Source organism: Heloderma suspectum, chromosome 4 (assembly GCF_057233095.1).
Source record: "Heloderma suspectum isolate Gila_16-S chromosome 4, 16-S_ref, whole genome shotgun sequence".
Classification (NCBI taxonomy): Eukaryota; Metazoa; Chordata; class Lepidosauria; order Squamata; family Helodermatidae; genus Heloderma; species Heloderma suspectum.
The window spans coordinates 141325209-141346218 of record NC_139461.1 but is presented as its reverse complement, the minus strand read 5'-3'; the positions used below and the strand labels follow the sequence as shown (position 1 = coordinate 141346218).

The 21010-nt window shown below is 42.5% G+C and overlaps 1 protein-coding gene across 1 annotated transcript in view; it reads right to left on the bottom strand.

Moving 5' to 3' along the window:
- The window catches only part of ADCY2 (adenylate cyclase 2), a 190999-nt gene extending 170394 nt beyond the window's left edge, over window positions 1-20605 (bottom strand). Inside the window, exon 1 of the mRNA XM_084850684.1 lies at window positions 20024-20605. Within this exon, the coding sequence (XP_084706810.1) occupies window positions 20024-20272 (249 nt within the window). The 5' untranslated portion in view covers window positions 20273-20605. The remainder of the gene's footprint in view (window positions 1-20023) is intronic.
- Between the last annotated feature and the right edge of the window lie 405 nt (window positions 20606-21010).

Sequence of the window (21010 nt, the reverse complement as noted above, 5' to 3'; positions counted from 1 at the left end):
CAGGCCTGAAGAATGCCAATGGGCAGCTTGTTGTAGCTGCACTGGTGGTTGAAACAGCAGCAAAATTTTCGAGGGGAAAGAGAAGAGTTCAAAAACTCTCTGACACCTTGTCTTAATTCTAAGCGCCCTGTCCCCAACAAAAATTACTAGGATTTCAGAGAGCTTCTCCCCCATACCCCAATTCACCTGAAGTGCCACAAAAGAGCAAGATGAATAATCTGGGCCTGCTCTAATTTAAATATGAAGATAACTTTTACTTTATTTGAAGATTGTATTAAATGTATGGTGTATGAAGATTGAGCTAGACTTAAGCACTTTGAAGTCCCACTGATTTCAATGGGAGATAGTTAAGTACATACTTAGGTTAACTCTCCTGCTGAAATCAGTGGAACCTCAAAATTCACAACTTTGGCTAATTCATGCCTTGTATTTTGAGATATAATATTACTAGCCCTGTGAGGAGCAAGGCTAGTTGGTAAGGCCCTGCTCTCTGCTCCTGTGATGATCTATATGGGAGCACAAACACCTGAATGTGGCCTTTGTTCAAACCACTTCTGCCACGCTTAAAACGTTTAAACTTCTTCACTTTTACATTAAACATCACAAAGACTTTCCTAGCTGCAAATTCACTTTTGAAGTGGAACACACTGCCTAAAGCAGTTGAGCAAGCATTGGTGTGGGAGGGAAAGGGCTGCAGTTTAGGAGCAGAGCACCTGCTTTGCATGCAAAATGTCCGGCGTTCAGTTCCTGGCGTCTCCAGACAGAACTGCAACGCTGGAGAGCTGGTGCCAGTCAGCACAGACATTACTGAGCCTGATGGAGCCGTGGTCTGACTCTTTACAAGACAGCCCTGATGGCCCTGCATTTAGATGCAGGATGCCCTGCATGTACCACTGGAACAGATGATCCAATAAATACATCTCTGTGTTCCTAAAGCACGAATTACATACATTGGGGAATCCACCTGCATGGAAAACAGAAACATATTTGCACAAAAAGGGAATTAAAGTAATAGTGGAGGAGCACAAAGAAATAACAGAGGATGAAATTGAGCAGATCATTATTAAACTTAAGCATAACAAATCACCAGGCTCCGAGAGACTCACAGGAGAATTTAATTAACAGAAGTAAAGAACAATCACCCCCATGTTTGATTACCCTATTCATTAATATTTTAAAGGGTACGTCAATTCCTAAAACATTCAGAGTCCAGAATTATGTGCCAAAGCCAGGAAAAGACCCAAAGGAAGTACAATAATTTAGGACCATTGCATTATGAAATCAAGATATGGCATTGTTCACAGAAGTATTAGCCACCAGGTTATATAAATTTGTTATGTCACACATATAATCAGATGAAGCAGGATTTATACCACACCAGCAAATCTTGTCAGGATGCTATTAAATGCAGTAAACTTAAGCGAAGCCACCAAAAAAAGAACACTTTCAATCCTGAGATTCTTTGTGACAAGTATTTGCCCCAGAAGTCTTTTCTGTAAAGTCTAACCATTGGCAAGGCTCTTGCACCAACCTGCATTATAGGCTACCTTGCAAATATTTATCCGAAAGAGTTATTGGGCCTCCACACCTTTCTCATAAGCTTACAACTTTTATTAAAAGTGTTTGAAATATTAAAGTATATCCCTATACTAAATTTGAATCAGTTTGATTCCAGCAAAAGCATTCATGCTGACATGCTGTAACTTTTTACTCAACTTTCCACAGGCCTCTATTATTGTTACAGTAAGATGGGAAAACAAGGTGGAAACTTTTCTCACCTAAAGTCAGGAAAAAGCAACATGTGCATCAGATAAGAAATGTGAAAGAATGATGTCTGCTTACATGTAGTATTGTTCATATGTTCTGCTTATGCCAGAAATAAGTAAAGAAATATTTTGGGAAGTGATTATAACTGGAAAACTGTTCTAATGTGGGTCTAATATACTCTTTTCATTGAAGAAGATGCAGTTGTCAATTAAAGAGGAAGGATTTAATTTTCCAGATCTTAGTTTATCTCATAAAGCTTAGTTGTTACGTTAGCCCACAGTGATTGGAAAACAACTTTTCTTTTAATACTCCTCCAAGGTTGGTTTGAAGTCAGACTATTTGGAACCCCTTTTGGCTGGATGGCGTTAGGATCTAGGTATATTAAAAAGGAAGGAATGGCTCCACTAACAATTTTAGCAGCGAGAGAGACTTGGGGGGGGATCTTCATGGAATCAGCTTTGGTTCATCAGGGACACACGAAGCAAGAAAAGTCGAGTGTACAGTACCTTTAAAATCCGCTTGAAAGGAACATACTTCTGGGTGGAGTGGGAGGAATAGAACTGAACATCAATAGATTGGCAGGGGCTGCTCAACCAATGAGAGAGGTTTGTTTCCACCACTGTCCAAGCTCCCCTCTACTACTACTACGTTATTATGTAAGGAGAGCAACTAATTCGCTATTCTGAAGGCTCCTCCTTGCTACTACATTATTGCCCCCCCCTTCCCCAATGCGCACGCTTTTGCCTTGAGAAGCCAAAATCCCCCCTTTCTACCCCACCCTTTCTCTTTTTCCCTGCTTGCAATGAGATGAGAAGCTCCCATGATCTAGAAGGATGAGTACTGCCACTTTACATAACACAAACTCTTTGAACATCAAAGAAGCACAGCATTGAGATAGCTATTTCACAGAGAAGTGAAATATCACTTTAGGGCAAGTTTCTAAACTTAGTCTTTAACCCTTTAAATGCTTACTTCTTACTTCCAAGTAAACATGCACAGAACGGGGTGGGGGTTGCTCTGTTTGCTTTGCCCTGAACGATCTCCCTTCATTTACAATGTATGAAACCTCTGCTGTGTGGGAAGTGTTGAGTGAAAGGTGATGAAGCCCTGCTTGCAGCTTGGGAAGGAGACAGTATTTGTAAACATGCTATTTCGAGAGATAGCAATGTCATCTTAACTCATGCGTGCACTGCTTGGTGATACTTTTCTGAATGGGAGGGGAAACACCCCTTGACAGGACTCAGCAAGGTCATGAACAGGTAAAAGACACACCCCTGGGGATAGAGCACACAGCACCAGAAGCCAGGAGAAGGTGAATCATCATCATCATCATCCAGCCTTTTCCACAGTACTGGGACTCAAGGTGGCTTTACAACATTAAACACTTTTACAGTTAAACCATATAAATAGAAATATACAAAATATCAATAAATCTGAGTATAACCGGTCTCAGAAACTCCGGTTTTTCCACTGAAAACTCCAGGGTCTGTGGGATGGCCACAATGTCATATGCAACAGACAACCGTGGAGCGCTACAAATTCACAGCAAAATCTCCATGAGAACAGTCTCTTGGATGCAATGGCTCATCAGCTGCAGTTTGATCCATATTCTTATGTTAAATTAACTTTATGGGAGAATCCAGTTTTGAAAATAGAGAAACAGCCTTTCATGTGGAGGAACTGGACTGGCAATGGAATTTATACTTTAGATCAGTTAATAGGTTTGGATGATCTTTTACCATTTTTAGTACTACAGATTAGATATCATCTACAGTCTAGTGCTAGTTGGCAGTACATTCAGCTTCAATATTATTTGGAGTCTATACATGGGCAATCAGCAATGAGTGCTTCCGGTCTCCCCCCCCCCCCCCACTGCCCTGAACCGCTCTGGCTAGACATCCGAAATCGGCTGTCTAGCCAATAATGCAGTGCAGCCGGAGTGCAGAGGAGAAGATCCCCCCCACACTCCGCCTGCCCTGCATTGGATAGGCAAGTCGCCTCCAAGTTCAGAGGTGGCTGACTATCCCAATAGGATCGCTCCCTTATACTTCAAGCTTGGAAGGAAAAACATACACCACCTATCACTCAATGGACTGAAGATTTCATTGCTCTTGCTACATTTGAGCATATCTCCTACAACCGTCAAAGTCATATGGGTGCTTATTTAGATATATGGGCTGCTTATATTAACGTATATATTTGAAACAGAATTGTGAAATCCCCCTCCTCTTTGTGTTCTCCCCGCCCCCTTATCAAGATATTAATGATTACTGTGTCTTGATAAGTTTTATGATTGTTTTTGTTGTTATTGTTGTGTTCCAATTAAAAAAAAATAGAACTGAAAAACTGTTCAAAACTAAAATAACCAGGACAATAGATCTGCAAAAAAAAGAACACAGGTGTAACTTATTAAGTTTCCTATTTTGGGAACTTAAGGAAATGTGTTAGTCAGCAATGCTCACAAGGATATGAAGTAAATATATTATTCCCAAATCATAACTGGACATTTTGAAAAAAATAATAGTTGAGTTAAAGAAGTGCTGCTCTAGAGTTCCGTTCTTTGTAAAAATATCATACAGACAGCTCTTAAGAAATCATGTAAATATGAGAGCCAGAGCTAAGAAAAGTTAGGACACCTGTACTCCTCGGCTTCTCTACTTGTTTTGCTACAGATGAGAAATGTTACTGCAGGTAAGATACTTTAAAAGCATGCTCTTAAAACAATTCTTAAACTTTTAAAGATTTTTAAAAAGTGTTTTGTTCATGGTCTGTGCTCTTATATTTTAATCATGTAATGATTGCTTAAGATTTTGAAGTAAAAGATGAAAAGAAATGCCTGATTTCAAGAGTCCTGTTAAATTTGTTTATACCAGAAGTCAGTAAGCCTGCATTCCTGGCAATACTTTGTTCTTAGGAAATAACATGGGATGTGTTACCTGCTGATCCATGATCAATCTAAATACAGAAACCCCATCTCATGGAATCCCTGGACAAGGACAAATTCAACACAACTTATAAGGCCTTTGATCATTTGAAAGGGTCTTTTCTAATTGGCTTGTTTGAAATAATACAAATGGGGGTTAGGCTTATAAATACAGGATCTAACTTGTACTTGAGCTCTAATGCTATAATCTGAGCCAATGCCTATGATTCCTCAAGTATGAAGTTGCACAGAGGCACCAAACAGGACTGCTTGCTTTCCCCTTTTATTCACCATCTCTCTGGAGCCACTGGCAATGGCCTTAAGACTCCATCCAAACATGGCCTTAACATTGGAGGGACTGAATGCCTTCCTAATTTGTTTACAGACCATGTTGCTCAGATCCAGAATCATCTGATGATTCAGCAAGAACTTGCCCATTACAGAACTGTAGCAGGACTGAAAATAAATCATGCCAAATATGAAATGGTCTTTATAAATATACCTCCCCCAAACCCAGCAGCAAATCAAGAAGATTTCAAGACTAACTCTTCGATATAAATCAATAAACTACCTGGGAGTGAATATTCCTATATAATTGGGCAAATTTATGTATATATATACACACACACACTCAGTTATTACACTGATTAAGAATTTTTTACACTTCTAAAAACAGAAGCTATTTATAGCAGTGCCGATACTTAAATTGTCTTAATATTTAAGTAATATATTATTATATTAGCCCCTCCCCTGGCACTTGCAATGAGAAAGTCTGCAGGAAAGAGGCCTCCATGGGTACAGCTGTACATGCAGATATTTGTGCTATATATGCATACACTAGGGAGGGGGGCTCTTCAGTGTACATGATGTTAAGTGTGGAGCTAGTTCGCACATCCCCACTCCCTACTTCCATCTTGCTCTACACAGGGACAACAACACCTGAATAGTGCTAAACCAGGGATTGGAATTCTCCACCCCAAAGGCTAAGATGTTTATCATCTGTGCTCTTGGGCCAGCTCTACCAAGATGGCTCATCCAGACCACAGGGCCTCTCCCCATAACAATGCCCCCTCCCTGAACCCCCACCCTCTGAAGTCCAGCAGAAAGATGAATCCCTGCTATTATCTCCAATCTGATCAGAGATAACAGCAGAAATTCCCTAGTGCATTACACACACCTCTCCCAATTGTACCAAAAGCCAAAAATGTGTTGGTGCCCTAATGGTTTAAGGGTCTGGGGCTATAGCTTCCACAGTTTTTGCCTAACATGGGGGCCAGGAATACTCAAAGTGACTGGAAGGGATCCACAATGTATTGAAATAATTGGTGCAGGCACCATACAGAACAGATTGTACAAAATGTGCATGGAGTACATTTTTTAAAATCCTTGTTTTTCAGATTTCACTTATGGATAAAACAGTTTTTGGAACCAAGAGTTTTGGCCCATCTGTTATGTAGTATGTATAAGCAGCACAACAGCAAAGCAACAATGATAGTTTTTAATAGTTATTAATAACAGTTATTATTACTATTAATATTAAATTATTAATAATAGTTTAATAGTTTTTGGATGCAAGTGTTTTGGCCCATCTGTTATGTCCTCTCTCTCTCTTTCTCTCTCTCCCTCTATATATCTATATTATAGAAAGGTTGGTGTAAAGTGGCACAACAGCAAAGCAACAATAATCATGTTTAATAATAGTTTTTAATATTATAATTATTAATAATATTTTTAATAAAAGTTTAATAGTTTTTGGCACCAAGTGTTTTGAGCCATTTGTTATGATCTATATATCTATCTTACATAGAGGTTGGTGTAAAGTGGCACAACAGCAAAGCAACCCGGAACCTCTGGATCCACTGTGGATGCAGTCAGTCTTAAGGTAAAATGTATAAGAAAGAGAAAGACTAAAAACAAAGTATTCAAAAAATATATTTTAACCTAAACATTTTAGCTTCTGTCCTCATCAGTAGCTGTGCTGTTAACTTGGAGTGGCAGTTAAATATGTATTTATTATATATATATATATATATATATAAATATAAAAATAAAATATTATACATTCTTCATTTTTCTTCATTTAGCCTGCTATCAGGTAATGTACAATGATCAGCCATATCACTATTGATGTAACATTTCTGGAATACAATATGCATCCTCCTTCTTGCCTACCAGCACTATTATTCTCAATTTCTCGCAGAGATGTGTACTTCACTGTAACTCTATACAAAGTAACTGTGGAATAAATGTATGTGAATTTAAAATACATTATTTTAAAATGGTGGGTGCCTATGTGTTTTCATAGGAAAATAATATTTTGTTTAATAGCAAAATTAAAGAAAAACAGCATACACAAAGCTAGTCGTTACAAAAATACTACACTCAGCAGGCTTAAATTCTATTTTAATCTCTCCAGGAAGGTTTGTTTTTAATTTTCAACATTAAAATTAAATAAATAATTGTATTTAAATTATTTTAAATAATTAAAATGTAAAGAATAGGCAGATAAAATGGATAGGAAAATCATTACAAAGTTCTACCATAGTCTTCTGTGTCTATTATTCTAGACCCAAAATATATGCAAATCACTTATTGGAATCAACACACTCACCAGATTTGATAAAACAGGAAAGGTCTAGAAGGGGTACATGGTGTGGGGCCTGCAAGCTCAATGAGACTATGGAGTACTCAAAGCCATGGAGAAAAAATAGTTCCCAGATGGTGGAATAAAACAAACACAATGAGAGATCTCATCCAACGGCCTAACGTAGCCACTGCTACATGTGAGCTGTATGTGCACCGTAAACCATGCCCTAGAAACTTCTGCAACACACAGTATTCCTCAGCAGCCAAGTCATTATTGAAAGGATTCCCTGAAGGCCAGGTTTGAAAATCACTAATCAAAGTCAATTTCCTTGTAATTTAACACCACTACCTTCTTGTTCTTTCCTGGGTGTATAGGGTGAGCTATTGCTTCAGCACTTCCAAGCCCTTGTTACATTTGTGCCCCATTCTTTGAATGGAGCTCTGGATGACATATATGGAATCATCCCATTTTATTCTCACAGCAGCCCTGTGAGGTAGGTTAAATTGAGAATCCAAGGTCATAAAGTAAGCATCATACTTGAGCAGGCAGGGGTTTGACCCCAACTCTCTCCACTCCAAATCTAGCACACTGTCTACAAGGACAACACTTGCCCTCTAAATTTGTGTTGAACAGAGTGTAGCTGGTATGTCAGACATGTATCAGGCAGCCTCAGAAAGGTTTAATTACGTGATGGGCCTCAATATCCAGCTAAAATGCCACATGTGGGTTATAGACACAAGGCTGGCAAGTAGGGCAAGAGGTTAGGATGTTGCAGGAAGTGGCCCTCACACTGTGAAATTCCCTATTCTCAGGGGGTGGCTCTTTTTACATCTTTAGATATCAGGTAAAAACAGCATTGTTCAGATGTGCATTTGTTTCACAGTGCTTCCTGAGAATATCACGTAACCTGGCTTTGTCTGCTGTGCTGATGTATTGCTGCTTCTGCTTTGATGCTTATGTTATTGTTTTATTGATATTTATGTTTTTAATTAGTAGTACCAGCCACCTTGGAGGTCCCAATATAGGAGAGGAAGGTGGAACATAAATATTTAAATAAATCTGACTGCTGACTCTTGTTTGGCTTACGGATCATGATAACATCTGAATCTATCCCCCAAATGCTACTTCCCTGCCTGTAGCAAGTTATTCCCTTCTTGCAGTTGTGCCTTGGGCTTTTTCCTATTTGTAAGGTATCATATTTGTTTGCTGTCTTCTCCGCTCTTCTGTTTACTGAGAACCACCAAAACCATAAGCAACTTTCTCATTAAATGCAAAATATTTAAGCAAGCTCTTTAGGGATTAGAGATAAGATAAGCACACAATAAATGTCATACTGCTGTATATACTGGAATTCCAATCCAGAAATAGGCCATGCATGTGGAAGCACCTAGCAACCCAACAGATACTCTCACTGTGAGCCCTGACAGCACCAATCAGTTGTTTCGGAGGGATGGGAGCCTCAACTCAAGGCATTCTCCCCCTTCTCTAAGCATCCATTCTGTTCAGCACTGTACCACATAGTTCCCAATCCAGTATTAGAAATAATCCACAGAAGCCCCAGTGCTGGAGGAACAGTAAGATTGCCAGACACCCACCCAGCACCCTTTTGCTTGGATAGTACCCAATCCAACAAAGATAAGTGTGAGTAATGCTAAAATACTTGCAAATATTGCTCATTAAAAATATGTAAAATCACCCATCTGAACCTACAGGGTAAGGCAGGGTATACATTTAACTGAGTACATTTTTCCAGTACTTGGAGCTGAAACTGGGCTGCAGGAAAAAGATTTTTTTAAATGCGGGGGTTTTCCCTTCAAAGTGAAACAATATAACCTCTAATGAGCAGGGCAAAAGAAAGAAGCAGAACAAAAGAAAGCCAGAAAGCCATAATTTGTTTAGTTAATTAAGGCTCCAATCCCATACCCACTTTCCTGGGAGTAATCCCTATTGAACTCAATGGGACACTACAGAGTAGATATATATGGAATTGTGCTGTGAGTCTGCACTCCTATACAGCCTTATCTAGGACTAAGTCCCATTGAATTCAGTTGAATTAATTTCTGAGTATTCATGCGGAGGATTCATTTAATAGAATAACCTTTGCATGACAAAAGCAAGAAGGGTAGATGCATTCTGTCATCAGGTGCATGGAGGGAAGCAGTTCTGAGGAAGACCAGCAGAGAACTGAATACCAGGGCAGCAGCCATTTTGAGTTCAGCTATTGTAAAGGTTTGTGTTAAGTTTATTTGTTCCACGCTTCAGTCTCCTTTGGCATAATTTCACAAAGTTTGCAGCTGAAAATATTACAGAGTTGCTATTGAATAGTTTTGGCTCTGGTACACTCAAGAAAATGTTTTTGGCCAGCATCTACTTGTTTACAAACACAAAAGGTGAAACTTGACTAAAAAAATCCTCCATGAATCTAGCTACATATTTCTGAGAATTTTGTTCCATTTTTTTTCCTCCTCCAGTCCACTCCAGACTATTGCTCTGATCTTTTCTTAAAGGAATGAAATGAGAGCTCAGGTTTGAAAAATTCTTCTCTTTTGCAGATCCAACTTGGAGGTTTTGCAAAGAGTTCTTGGCATCCACTAGTTCTCCAGAGTCTCTGTGCAAAACTGCCTCAAATCTATTGACATGTGATCTTAGTTAAACATACTGACATCCAACGTTCTTTAGAACAACAACAAATGAACATTTCATATATACCTACCACCCCATTCTTTCATAACTTGTACCCCAAAAGTGGTTGCTCTACCTGGCACAGCCTAACAACTGCCCACACACACACACACACACACACTTACTTTGAATGACAGTCATGTTGGAATATTAAAAACACAGCAACAGTTCTTAAGTATCTGTGCCCAACAAGAGAGGGAGCAGAGGAAACATTACTGGTTATATTCATACACTGAAATTGTATCTATTTTCCAGACACAGTCCTTTTCCTGATGTCCGTATATACTTGACCGTATATACTTTGGGTTGCCTCCAATAGTTGTGTGAACAGACGTAAGGTTACACAACTGATCTTTTCCTCTGCTCCTTCCCCCTGCAGCCTGCCACACTCCCTGAAAAACCTCTCGGGAGGGGGGCTCCTGAACAATGTGGACTGTTTCACAGGGGTTCTGGGGCAATTCCCCCCTCTCCTTTATCAACACAGCTCATACTATTCTGGAGGGACTCCCTGATTTCCACCCGGGGGCGGGGTGAGTTAGGAAGAGCAGGTTCTCTTCTCTTTGCTGTTACCTTTTGGGTTTGGAGAGAGTGAGGTGGGTGTGGAGACACTGGTACTCAATCCTGACTACATTAAAATCTCGGATTTCTCCACTGATTTCTATGGACAGCTCTCACTTCTGTCCTTGGGAACATTTAAAATTATCTTCTCAGTGTGAACCATAAAATGACCTACCCAAATGATGAGATGGTGCTCTATACTCTTTTTATAACTATGTGCCTCTTCCTCCCTCCTCTTTTGCTTGATTCTCTAGGACGAGGAAAAAACAAAGAAATAGAGCAAAGGACAATGGACACATAGATAGAGTTATAACTGGCAGCCTTCCATTCTTCTCCTTATCCCATCTGCACTCCTTGCTTTCACCTAGCTCCTCCTGCCTGCCAGCTGATCAGCAGTGTTTTGAACCCTCTGGGGCTGCCAGGACCACACTTTTCACTGGCCACCTCCAGCCAATCTATTCCATTCCCCTCCCCCACCATTTTCTTTTCCAATTGACGTAATGTTATGTGGCTACTGAGCATGCTCGGTCCTCATTGGGACAGTTTGGAGCATCTTTACCCTTAGATCCCACCCCCACTCCATCCCTGCTAACATTCTTTTGTACTTTTGCAACCCTTGAAGCTTCCTCAAGTATGGTGATATATCTCTCTTGTGTGTAGAAGGTACTGTTTTGACTACACAAGGATCTGCACTCAACCCTGAACTTTGGAAATAACGGGAATAAGTGGGAACATCAACAAAATGTTGCTCCTTTTCAGAGTTCCAGCCAGCCCACTATGTGTCCTGCATTGGCTGCAGCAGACTCTGAGTTTGAGCAAATTATGGGGCAATCCAAAAGGCAAGGCAACACAATAGCCAATTAGTCATGCACAAAAACCCTGTATGGGATCAGGCAAAGGCAGGAGTGGTCCAGATACAAGCAAAGGTCAAAACACACTTAAGCAGTAAATTATCATACAAAGCCCACAAGCAGAGTCAAACAGGAGTCCAAAGGTCAATTGCAAAGTAAAGTACAGCCAGCAAAGCACAGGAGCTGATGAACAATGTTGTTCCAACATTGGATAGGTCTTCAATGAAGGCTTTTAAGTCCAAAGCCAGCTGAGCCCCACCCAGAGCTCAGCTGCAGTAATCAGAGCTCCCTGTTCAGAAGCCTACCCCTGAGAAGTCACTTACTCCTGAGGAGTCCTTCTCTGCAAGCGAGCAGTCCTCCTCATAGGGGTCCTACTGGCCTGTCACTTGAGGGGATGATGCTCCTGGGGACCAGGGTTTTGTTCTGCTTCTAAGGGAGAATCCCCTCCTCCTGACAGGGATGGACCTGAAATCTTCACCCCCAATGGCCCAGGCTCCTGTTGGTCTGATGGCAGTACCTGATCTGGGGTGGCCTGAGTCTCTAGGGGCTCCAGCTCCTCTTCTGAGGAGGACTCCTCCAGGGGGGCCATGAGACCGTGCCCTTTTCCAGACTATTTAATTCCCCCTTCTCTACGTTTTCACTGCCTTGCTTGGCATTGTGTGGCCACTGAGCATAATCAGTCCTCAGTGGGCTGTTATGGGTTCTCCATTTTCTTAAAGCCTTTTTGTACTTCTGCACACCTTGGAGTTCCCTCAAGCATGCTGATACCTCCCTCTTGTGCGCGGATGTTGGCTATATAAGAATTGGCATTTCGCAAATGATTTTACAGTTAGAATATAGGATGATAATAGTGTGGGAGGGAAGGAACTATGGCTGTGATTCTGAGTGTGAGAAAAGAGGCTTGACAAGTACACAGCATGTCTGTTTTCATTTTTGAAATGTTGGAGGATATGTGGTTATAGGTATTTGGGTATGGCAGAAACCAGGGGCACTATTTAGAGAGGACAGGGGCCCCTCCTGTTCTTCAGAGCACAGGAAATCATTCTTTAGGAGCAACTATCAGGTTCTTCACACATAAGCTCTATTGATTCTGTGTGGATAGGTTGCCTGAAGTAGTGGGTGTGGATGTTGGGATTGTTCCCACTGGCCCCACCCCAACAACCACACATTAATAATTACTTGCATGCATACAGTTTGTACATGCATAGACTCTATTCGGAAGCTATGATGATGTGAAGGTCAGGGGCAGGACCAACCGCTCCTTCCATGTGATCATTCTATGTGGATCTGTTGCCTGAATAGAGCTCGAGTGATACTGTTAGCGCCATTTAATTGTTTATATGTATGCGTGTATGTATGTATAGGACCAAAGGCATGAATACCTTCGCTTTAAAAAAATATCACTGCTTTACCCATTGGTAATGATTCTATAGCCATTATGAAGTGCAGAAACTACAACAAATTGACATACTATTCCGATCTCCCCCCACCCTTCAATTTAATCTTGAATTATATCCAAGAGCAGGTCTTTGAACGTTGCTGTGAATCTTCCTTCCCCACTGTCCATCTCTACCTTCTAAAATTTGACATGGGATTGAAATCCAGAAAGAACATGAGGGAATACTCATAACAGATAGGCAGAGTTTAAAAGCCAGCATCTGAGAATTAGGAAGACCATGAAAATAATGGAATAGCATTCTATACAATATAGTGGAACCTGATTTCCAGTATCAGCAATATTACAAAACAGAGAATAACATTCCAAAATTATCCAACGCCCTCTTTAAAATGGGTAAGAAAAGGAATTAAAGAAATGGGGAAGATTATTGCTACATACAGTTTAACAAAATGCTTTTTGAAACTCTTTCCAGGTTGCTCTGCAACAGTGGCACTGCCATTTGAGAAGCACAAGTCCAATGCCTTGCTGGGTATGCACCAAACTGATCTCATATTTTTCTGGATCATGGCTTTGGCGAGGGAAATTCTCAGCAGTATAAAACCATACAGAGAAATGCAACTGCTTTGGCTCTATTATGCTGTCCTGAAAAACATGCCTGAATTTACAGTGGCATTAAAAGTTGCATCTGAAGTTAGTGAATTCTAATTTATATAGATATCAGGATTATAAACAAGATGTCCAGGGGAAAAGTTATTCACTTTTATTGCCAATTACAGTGCAAGTACAAGTTCTAAAAATGAGGCAAGGGGAAAATAATGGGTTTCCTCCTGCTTCTTATGTGTGGATCTCAACTATAAACAGGCAGCTTCTGAAAATAAAAGTAATCTACAATTCTTTGTTAGCAAGGAGCTTTTGAAAATGTGCCAGGGGGTGGGGGGGATTTGCTTGCTTTCATTTAAAAATATGTCAAAACTGAAGCCTGATTTCCTCAGTGTATACTTTATTGGTCTTCATTTTTCTGTGCATCGGGAATAAAGAGGTAAGAAAGGTACTTGGTTGCAAGAATAAGTAAGAAGATGATACAGGAAAAAGAAAATGAAGAGTTGTCATTTGAATGCATGGCATTGCTAGCCTACCATGTTCATCTCTAACGTTGCCTTAGAAAACGTGTAAGAAAATATATTTGGAGCCAAGATGATTGGTTTGAAAATTTACCAGTTTGGATTTGTTCAAAGAATCAGATATTAAAGTTCAATAATTAAGCGTCGGGATGGAGAAAAGGTCTTCCTCTTTTAGGCTACAATCCTGTACACACTTGCCTGGCAGTACGCACCACTGAACTCAGTGGTACTTGCTTCTGTGTAAACATGTATAGGATTCTGTTGTTAATGTTGTTCCTGTAAAAAAATATCTTAAGTATAAAGAAGTCGGCATCAGTATAGTTGGTATTCCAGCAGGGTATGATGTATTTAAAAAGTATTTATTTTTTAATGCTGTGTTATAAACTGTTGGACTTTTTTGTGAAAGGTGATATTAGGTTGATTACTATTTGTAATCTGCATGACTATTTGGCATAATCCAGCCAAAATTAAAGTCCCTCTTATTTAATGTGAGATTTAAACCCAAGCCTAAATGCCTGACTGGATTGTGCTGATTATTTCTAAGCTGCAGCTTCTTTAAAGATAATTGTTAATTAAAAAAATTAAGAACACCTTATTTGTTTTGAAACTGATGTAATACTTGTTTTGAAACAACCAATGCACCCACTGATACAAATCAGGAACGAGATTATCATGGTGGTCTACTTATTGCAAATTTTAAAAATCAACACAGTAAGAATATTGAAAATGCTGAAAATGTATTTCAATTTACACAGATGTATAATTGCAGGTTTTATATTCCAAACTATTTTGCAAGTTAGAATATGGAAATAAGCATTATTTTCAAAACTTTTAATCTTTTATTATTCTATGTACACCTAAGGTTTAAATCATGTAGTATGGCTATTCATACAGTTTACAGATAATTAACTGTGAACCATGTAGAAATTATGAATTCTCATGCATAGCAGATATGTGTGCAGTATATTATAAACAATCGAAGGGAAATTTACACTTGATAAAATGCATGACCATGAATAATATCAGGGCAAAAGGAGCAAGATTTTTTTTTAAGCTTTTAAGTAAAAAGAAAAAATGTCCATGACCCAAAGGCTTTAGCTCAGCATCCACTGGCAGATGTACCCAAGGGCAACTATTCTTTGTGGATGTAAAGCAAAATTGCATCTACTTTCATGGACAAAAGAGTAAGTGGGTAATTCTTTCTCCCGTTCCACATACCATTTTTGTTGTTAACCACTGGGAAACAAAGCCTGCTAAATACATTATAAATGAACTTCCCCCCACCCTCCCTGTGGCATGTCTGGAATGCCAAAGACAAACTAACTATAACATTCACAGCATCTCTCTAAGCCTGTCCAGGGTCTGCCAGTACATACAGTGGCTTCCGTAACTCTCAATAGCCCCTTAGTTCAGAGCTGCAGCTATGACACATTTACAGCAGGGTATATTGAAATTGGCCTAAGAAGATTTTAGATATAAGGAAATTATGACGAAGAGGATTATGCAAGTTTTCAACACAGGCTGTTTAAATGGATTTCAGTCCTGTGATGTCTGCAATGGAAGATTTGTATTTTGTAGGCAATACCTTTCCCCCAATTATTTTATACACTTGAATATATACAAGATATTTAGCGGGGGGAGACCATCAGTCTAATTTGAACTGAAAGATTACCGCACTAGCTTACCTCTAGCTATTTCTCTGACTTCAGTTGTTTTGATTTGTATCTGCTCTGAAACTGACATAGCTCTGCATACCATAAAAACATGTATGAACCTTGAAGGTCTATTAAACTCAGTAAGTTCCATTAGCTCATAGCCATTCATGACCCAGGTGACCCAATTTAGTAGAACCTGCTTGCCAAAATCTCTGCATGTTTATCCAGTTTAAACCCTATGTAAGTCCTTCATACAGAAAGGGCAGTGGGGAATGCTAAGGAAGATCCTAGTCTCTCTCTTCAAAATAAAAAAAGGAAAGGTGTCCCCAACCAGTCGTGTCCGACTCTAGGATGCGGTGCTCATCCCCGTTTCTAAGCCGAAGAGCCAGCGCTGTCCGAAGACGCTTCCGTGGTCATGTGGCCGGCATGACTGAACACCGAGGTGCACGGAACACTATTACCTTTCCCGCCGAGGCGGTACCTATTTATCTACTTGCAATTTCTTGCTTTCGAACTGCTAGGTTGGCAGGAGCTGGGACTGAAGACGGGAGCTCACTCCGTCACGCAGCACTCGGGTCTCGAACTGCTGACCTGCCGTCTTCTCTAAATGTGAAATAGTCAGATTTCCAATAGACTGTCCATTGTGCTCAGAGTCAACCACGCCACAGCCTTGTTTACAGATGCATGATCATCGCTGTACTATCGAATACTGACCTGCACGTGTGAAGACCACAACAGATCCCATACCATCAACAAAACTCTCATCTCATATTACCCTGGAGAGCCGCTGCCACTCAGTGTAGACCAGCCTCTCCCAACCTGATGCCATCCAGATGTGTTGGGCTACAACTCTCATCATTCCCATCCAGCACAGCCAATGCCATGCTGGCTGGGAAGATGGGAGTAGTAGTCCAACACATCTGGAGGGTACCAGGTTGTGGGTGACTAGTGTGGTAGACAATACTGAACAAGATGGATCAATGGTATGACTCGGTATCAGGCCACTTGCTAAGGCTATAATTCCATACACATTTACCTGCGAGTACTGGAACTGACTCTGCACAAACACATACAGAACTAGGCTAAATAAGTCACCCTCAGGGTTGTCAGGTTGCAACCAAGAGAACTACACTGTACCTTTAAATTCCCCAATGAATCAATGGATGAGGCATCCATAGCTTCTCCCACCTTGTTTGCCCCCCAATCTTTTTGCCCGCTCTCTCCTCCACTATAATCGAAATTCCAGGCATGCTGCACAGCAGGCAGGTGGAGAGGAATAAAAAGGGCTGTGAATATAGAATGGGCAGGAGAGCCTTCATCTCTCCATTCAGCCACTACATATCTCCATTCAAAAGAAGTTAAACAGTACCAGCACAGTTCTGCGGGTCACAACCTGACAATCCTGTTTTATACCATTCAGATGTTTGTAAGGGTTGCACATAGCCATGAAATTAAAAGACGCTTGCTCTCTGGGAGGAACGGTATGGCAAACCTAGACAGCATAGTAAGAAGCAGAGACATCACCTTGCCGACAAAAGTTTGTATAATCAAAGCTATGGTTTTCCCAGTAGTAACGTATGGCTGTGAGAGCTGGACTATAAGGAAGGCTGAGCGTCGAAAAATTGATGCATTCGAACTGTGGTGCTGGAGAAGACTCTTACGAGTCCCCTGGACTGCAAGGAGTCAAATCAGTCCATCCTAAAGGAAATCAACCCTGACTGCTCTTTGGAAGGACAGATACTGAAGCTGAAGCTCAAATATTTTGGCCACCTAATGCGAAGAGAAAACTCTCTGGAAAAGACCCTGATGCTGGGAAAGATTGAAGGCAAACGGAGAAGGGGATGAGATGGCTAGATAGCATCACCAATGCAATGAATATGAACTTGAGCACACTCTGGGAGAGAGCGGAGGACAGGAAGGCCTGGTGTGCTATGGTCCATGGGGTCACGAAGAGTCGGACACGACTTAACAACTGAACAACAACAACAATCTGGTTCACTGCATCTGATTACACACCTGCTTGTTTTCCTGAACTACAAGCTTGGGGTGCAATCCTGCTCCTATACAAATCAATAGCAAAAACTGCCATTGATTTTAAATGGAGGAGTGGAGCCTTGGGAGTAAGCTAGTAAGGAATCCAACAAACCCCAGCAAGTTTTCCCCTGCTGAAAATGAGAGGCTTGTACTAAGTCAATGTTGCATGTGAAGCAGATGGTCTGAGCAACAAATTGGTTTCTAATTATTTAAAACAATGTGATTGAGATATATATATATATACACACACACACACACACAGAGGGACCTGCAGTGTAGAGTGTTCAAGTCAGTCTGTCATGCCCTCCTCCAGAATACTCCATTCCACTCCCTACCCATCCACCCACCCCAGTTTACATTCCCCCCCACACTCACCCATTTTATTTATTTGTATTTATTTATGGCATTTCTATACTGCCCAATAGCTGAAGCTTTCTGGGCAGTTAAATGGTCCTATATAAGTCAATACAATACAACCCAACAGTCACCATTCCATGGCCACTGAACACACTCAGTCCTCACTGGGCTGTTTTGGGGGTCCCCCCCCACACACAGGCTTTTTCCTTAAATATGTTTTATACTTCTGGATCCCTTGGATCTCCAACCCTGCTGATACCTCCCTCTCATGTGTGAGTGGAGTCATTTTGGCTACATAAGGAATGATACACCTGAGCATCAGAAACAGAGCGAAGGATGGTCCTTTCAACTCCTTTCTGGGGAATGAAAATACTGTAAATACGTTGGATACCTAATGCACTTTTTAAAGCTTTAAAGTCTTGTTACTTGAACAATGCCAATAAGGTCAATCTGTCAGCAGAAAGGAAACCAAGCAAATGAATTAGAGGAATTAAATGTGGACTGCAAGCCTAAGCACACTCATTTGGTCATGAACTCCACTGAAATCTATGGGCCTGATTTCCAAAGAACCATGTTGATGACTAAAGCAGTGGTGTGTTTGTTTATTCCATTCACAGAGTATTTAACCTGAACAGTGTGAAACTGCCCCAAAGCAAGCCTTAGGGATAAAGTCTGTTAACTGTCTATCCTTCTGTCATTTACATGAATCAATGTATACAAGTTAACCAAGAGAATACACAAAGTAATTCCCTGCTAACAGATAAAAAGGCAGTCACAGCTCAAATCAGCTTGAAAAATACCAATCAGCTAGTGCAGAGGATAGAAGAGGGTCCTTGCTTTGCTGGAGACCACACCATGGGGAAACAGCAGCAGCATCCCTGCAATTAGCATCATCCACTGTTCAGAATAGAACATAAAATTATCTGCCAGTATCAAAATGAAAAAGGGAAGAGGGCAACTCAGGCTCTGGAGTACGGGAAAGCAGGAATACATTCAAACGAGGATATGCTAAATAGCAGTATGACAGATTACAATAGAAAGTAGAGCTATAAAACAACACAGGGGCTGAAGTAGCTGGGATGAAGGTAAGGCTGCAATCCTATGCAAATTTTTCCTCTGACAAGTAAATCCCACGGAATGAAGTGGAACTTACTTATGGGTAGAGATATTCATAGGATAAGGCTGCACAGCTAACCAACAGTGGCAGCAAAATACAGAAACTAAACATGATCACACTAACTTTGCCCCAATATAGTCAGGCTGTATTCGAATTCGAAATTAGATTAAATGTTTTGCAAACAATTAAATTATGTTTCTGGCCCATGGTCCACTGGCCCGTGGTCCATGGAGCATGGTATTCTAGCAACGCCAGCATTAACACCTTTGTAAACCATTTTGCACCAAAACACACAAGAATGAAACCTTCCCATTCATTAAATGTTAAATCGCTGCAAAAATGCTTCCAGTTTAGGCAACAGAGAGCTTTATAAAGTAACAATAACAACGTTCCACATTAAAACTCAACCGATCCATTCGAGAAGGAAGCAAGTTGCAAATTTATTTATTTATTTTAAGTCAGCAAGGGAAGGAAATGCACTCTACATATGCTCAACGGGCTGCTATTTTTAGAAGCTTGGGAGGGCTAGAGCAAAGCCAGGGCAATTGCCCCAGAACCTATTCTCAGTGCCACAGCTATGTGCCACTTGCCTAAAGCAATGGCCCAGAACCTATTCTCAATAACACAGCTAAGCACCGGAGGTTTAAAGCGAGTGCTGTACGGGCTCTGCCCCGAAACCTATGCTCGGTGCCAGGCCCGGAGGCTAAACAGGAGCCAGCACTCCGCTCCGGTCCCAGTCCTCGGTGTCCGAAGGCAGCCCAGGGAGCAGCGGAGCCAGGGCTCAGCGCTCAGCCGCGGCGCCCCGTCCTCGTCCCGGGCAAGCCCTCCGAGAGACCCTCCTCGGCGCTCCTCCCTTTCCCCGCTGAGCAGGGGGCGCCCCGTCGAAGCAGCGGCGGGGCCCCTTCGCCGAGGAGCGCGCCGCAGGGGACGGGCGCGAGCTGAGGCGCGAGGCGCGGCGGGGGCCCCACTTACCAGCCCCGAGGCGACGAAGAAGACGGCGAGCAGAGCCAGGCAGGCGCCGATCACGATGAGAAGCAGGAAGACGAGCAGCGGGTGCTGCTGGCTCATGCAGTAGTAGGACTCGTACAGCCAGTCGCGGCGGCGGTGGCGGCGGCCGAGGCACCGGCACAGGGGGCCCCGGCCGGCGTCCTCTCGGGCCACGCTGCCCTCGCCCTCGGCCGCCGCGCCGCCGCGGTCCAGCAGGTACCGGTGCCTCCTCATGGCCGCTGAGCACCGGCAGCTACAGCAGATTCTCTTCACAAGCAGCGCCGCCGCCGAACTCCTCCGGAGCAGCCCGCCGCCAGGCGCCTGCCTCCTCCCGCGCCTCCCGCCCCAGCCTGCGCATGATGGGCGCGCGAACGGAGCAGAGGTGCGGCGCCCTGAGGGGAAGCGAAGCGGCCGGCGGCCCCACCTCCCTGCTAGGGCATGCCGTGCCCCGCCCGTCCGGAGTGGGGGCGGGCCACCAAGCAGCCGCGCAAACCCGGAGCGCTGAGGCCGCCGCCGCCGCCGGGGGAGCCGCGACCTCCTCCGTCCAGCCCCGAAGAAGACGGGCTCCCCCCCGCCCACCAGTGAGCTCTCTGCTGGCTACCTTCCCGCCGGCCGTCGGGCGGGCGTAGTGGGAGCCTGCGCTGTCAGCCTCGGGGAAACCTTCCGTACCCGCCAAAGAGAGGGCAGCCTCTCGTAAGCATATGCGGAGGGCAGGGGGCGAGCCGACAGTAGGGACACAGCCCGTACGCGTGAGGAGAGGCGCCGGCGCTCAAACGGGCCGGGAAGCCCCCTTATATGGGTAGGCGATAGTTTCTCTGAGCATATGCAGAGTGCAACTCCCTCATCGCTCAGAAAACACGGTGCATTCGCGCGTCAGTGCGTTCCAAGCCGGCTTTCTGAGCCCCACAGCTCTCTTCTTTTGGGGCATTTGAACCACCGGCTTATCGCCACGGATTAAACACAGCAATTCTC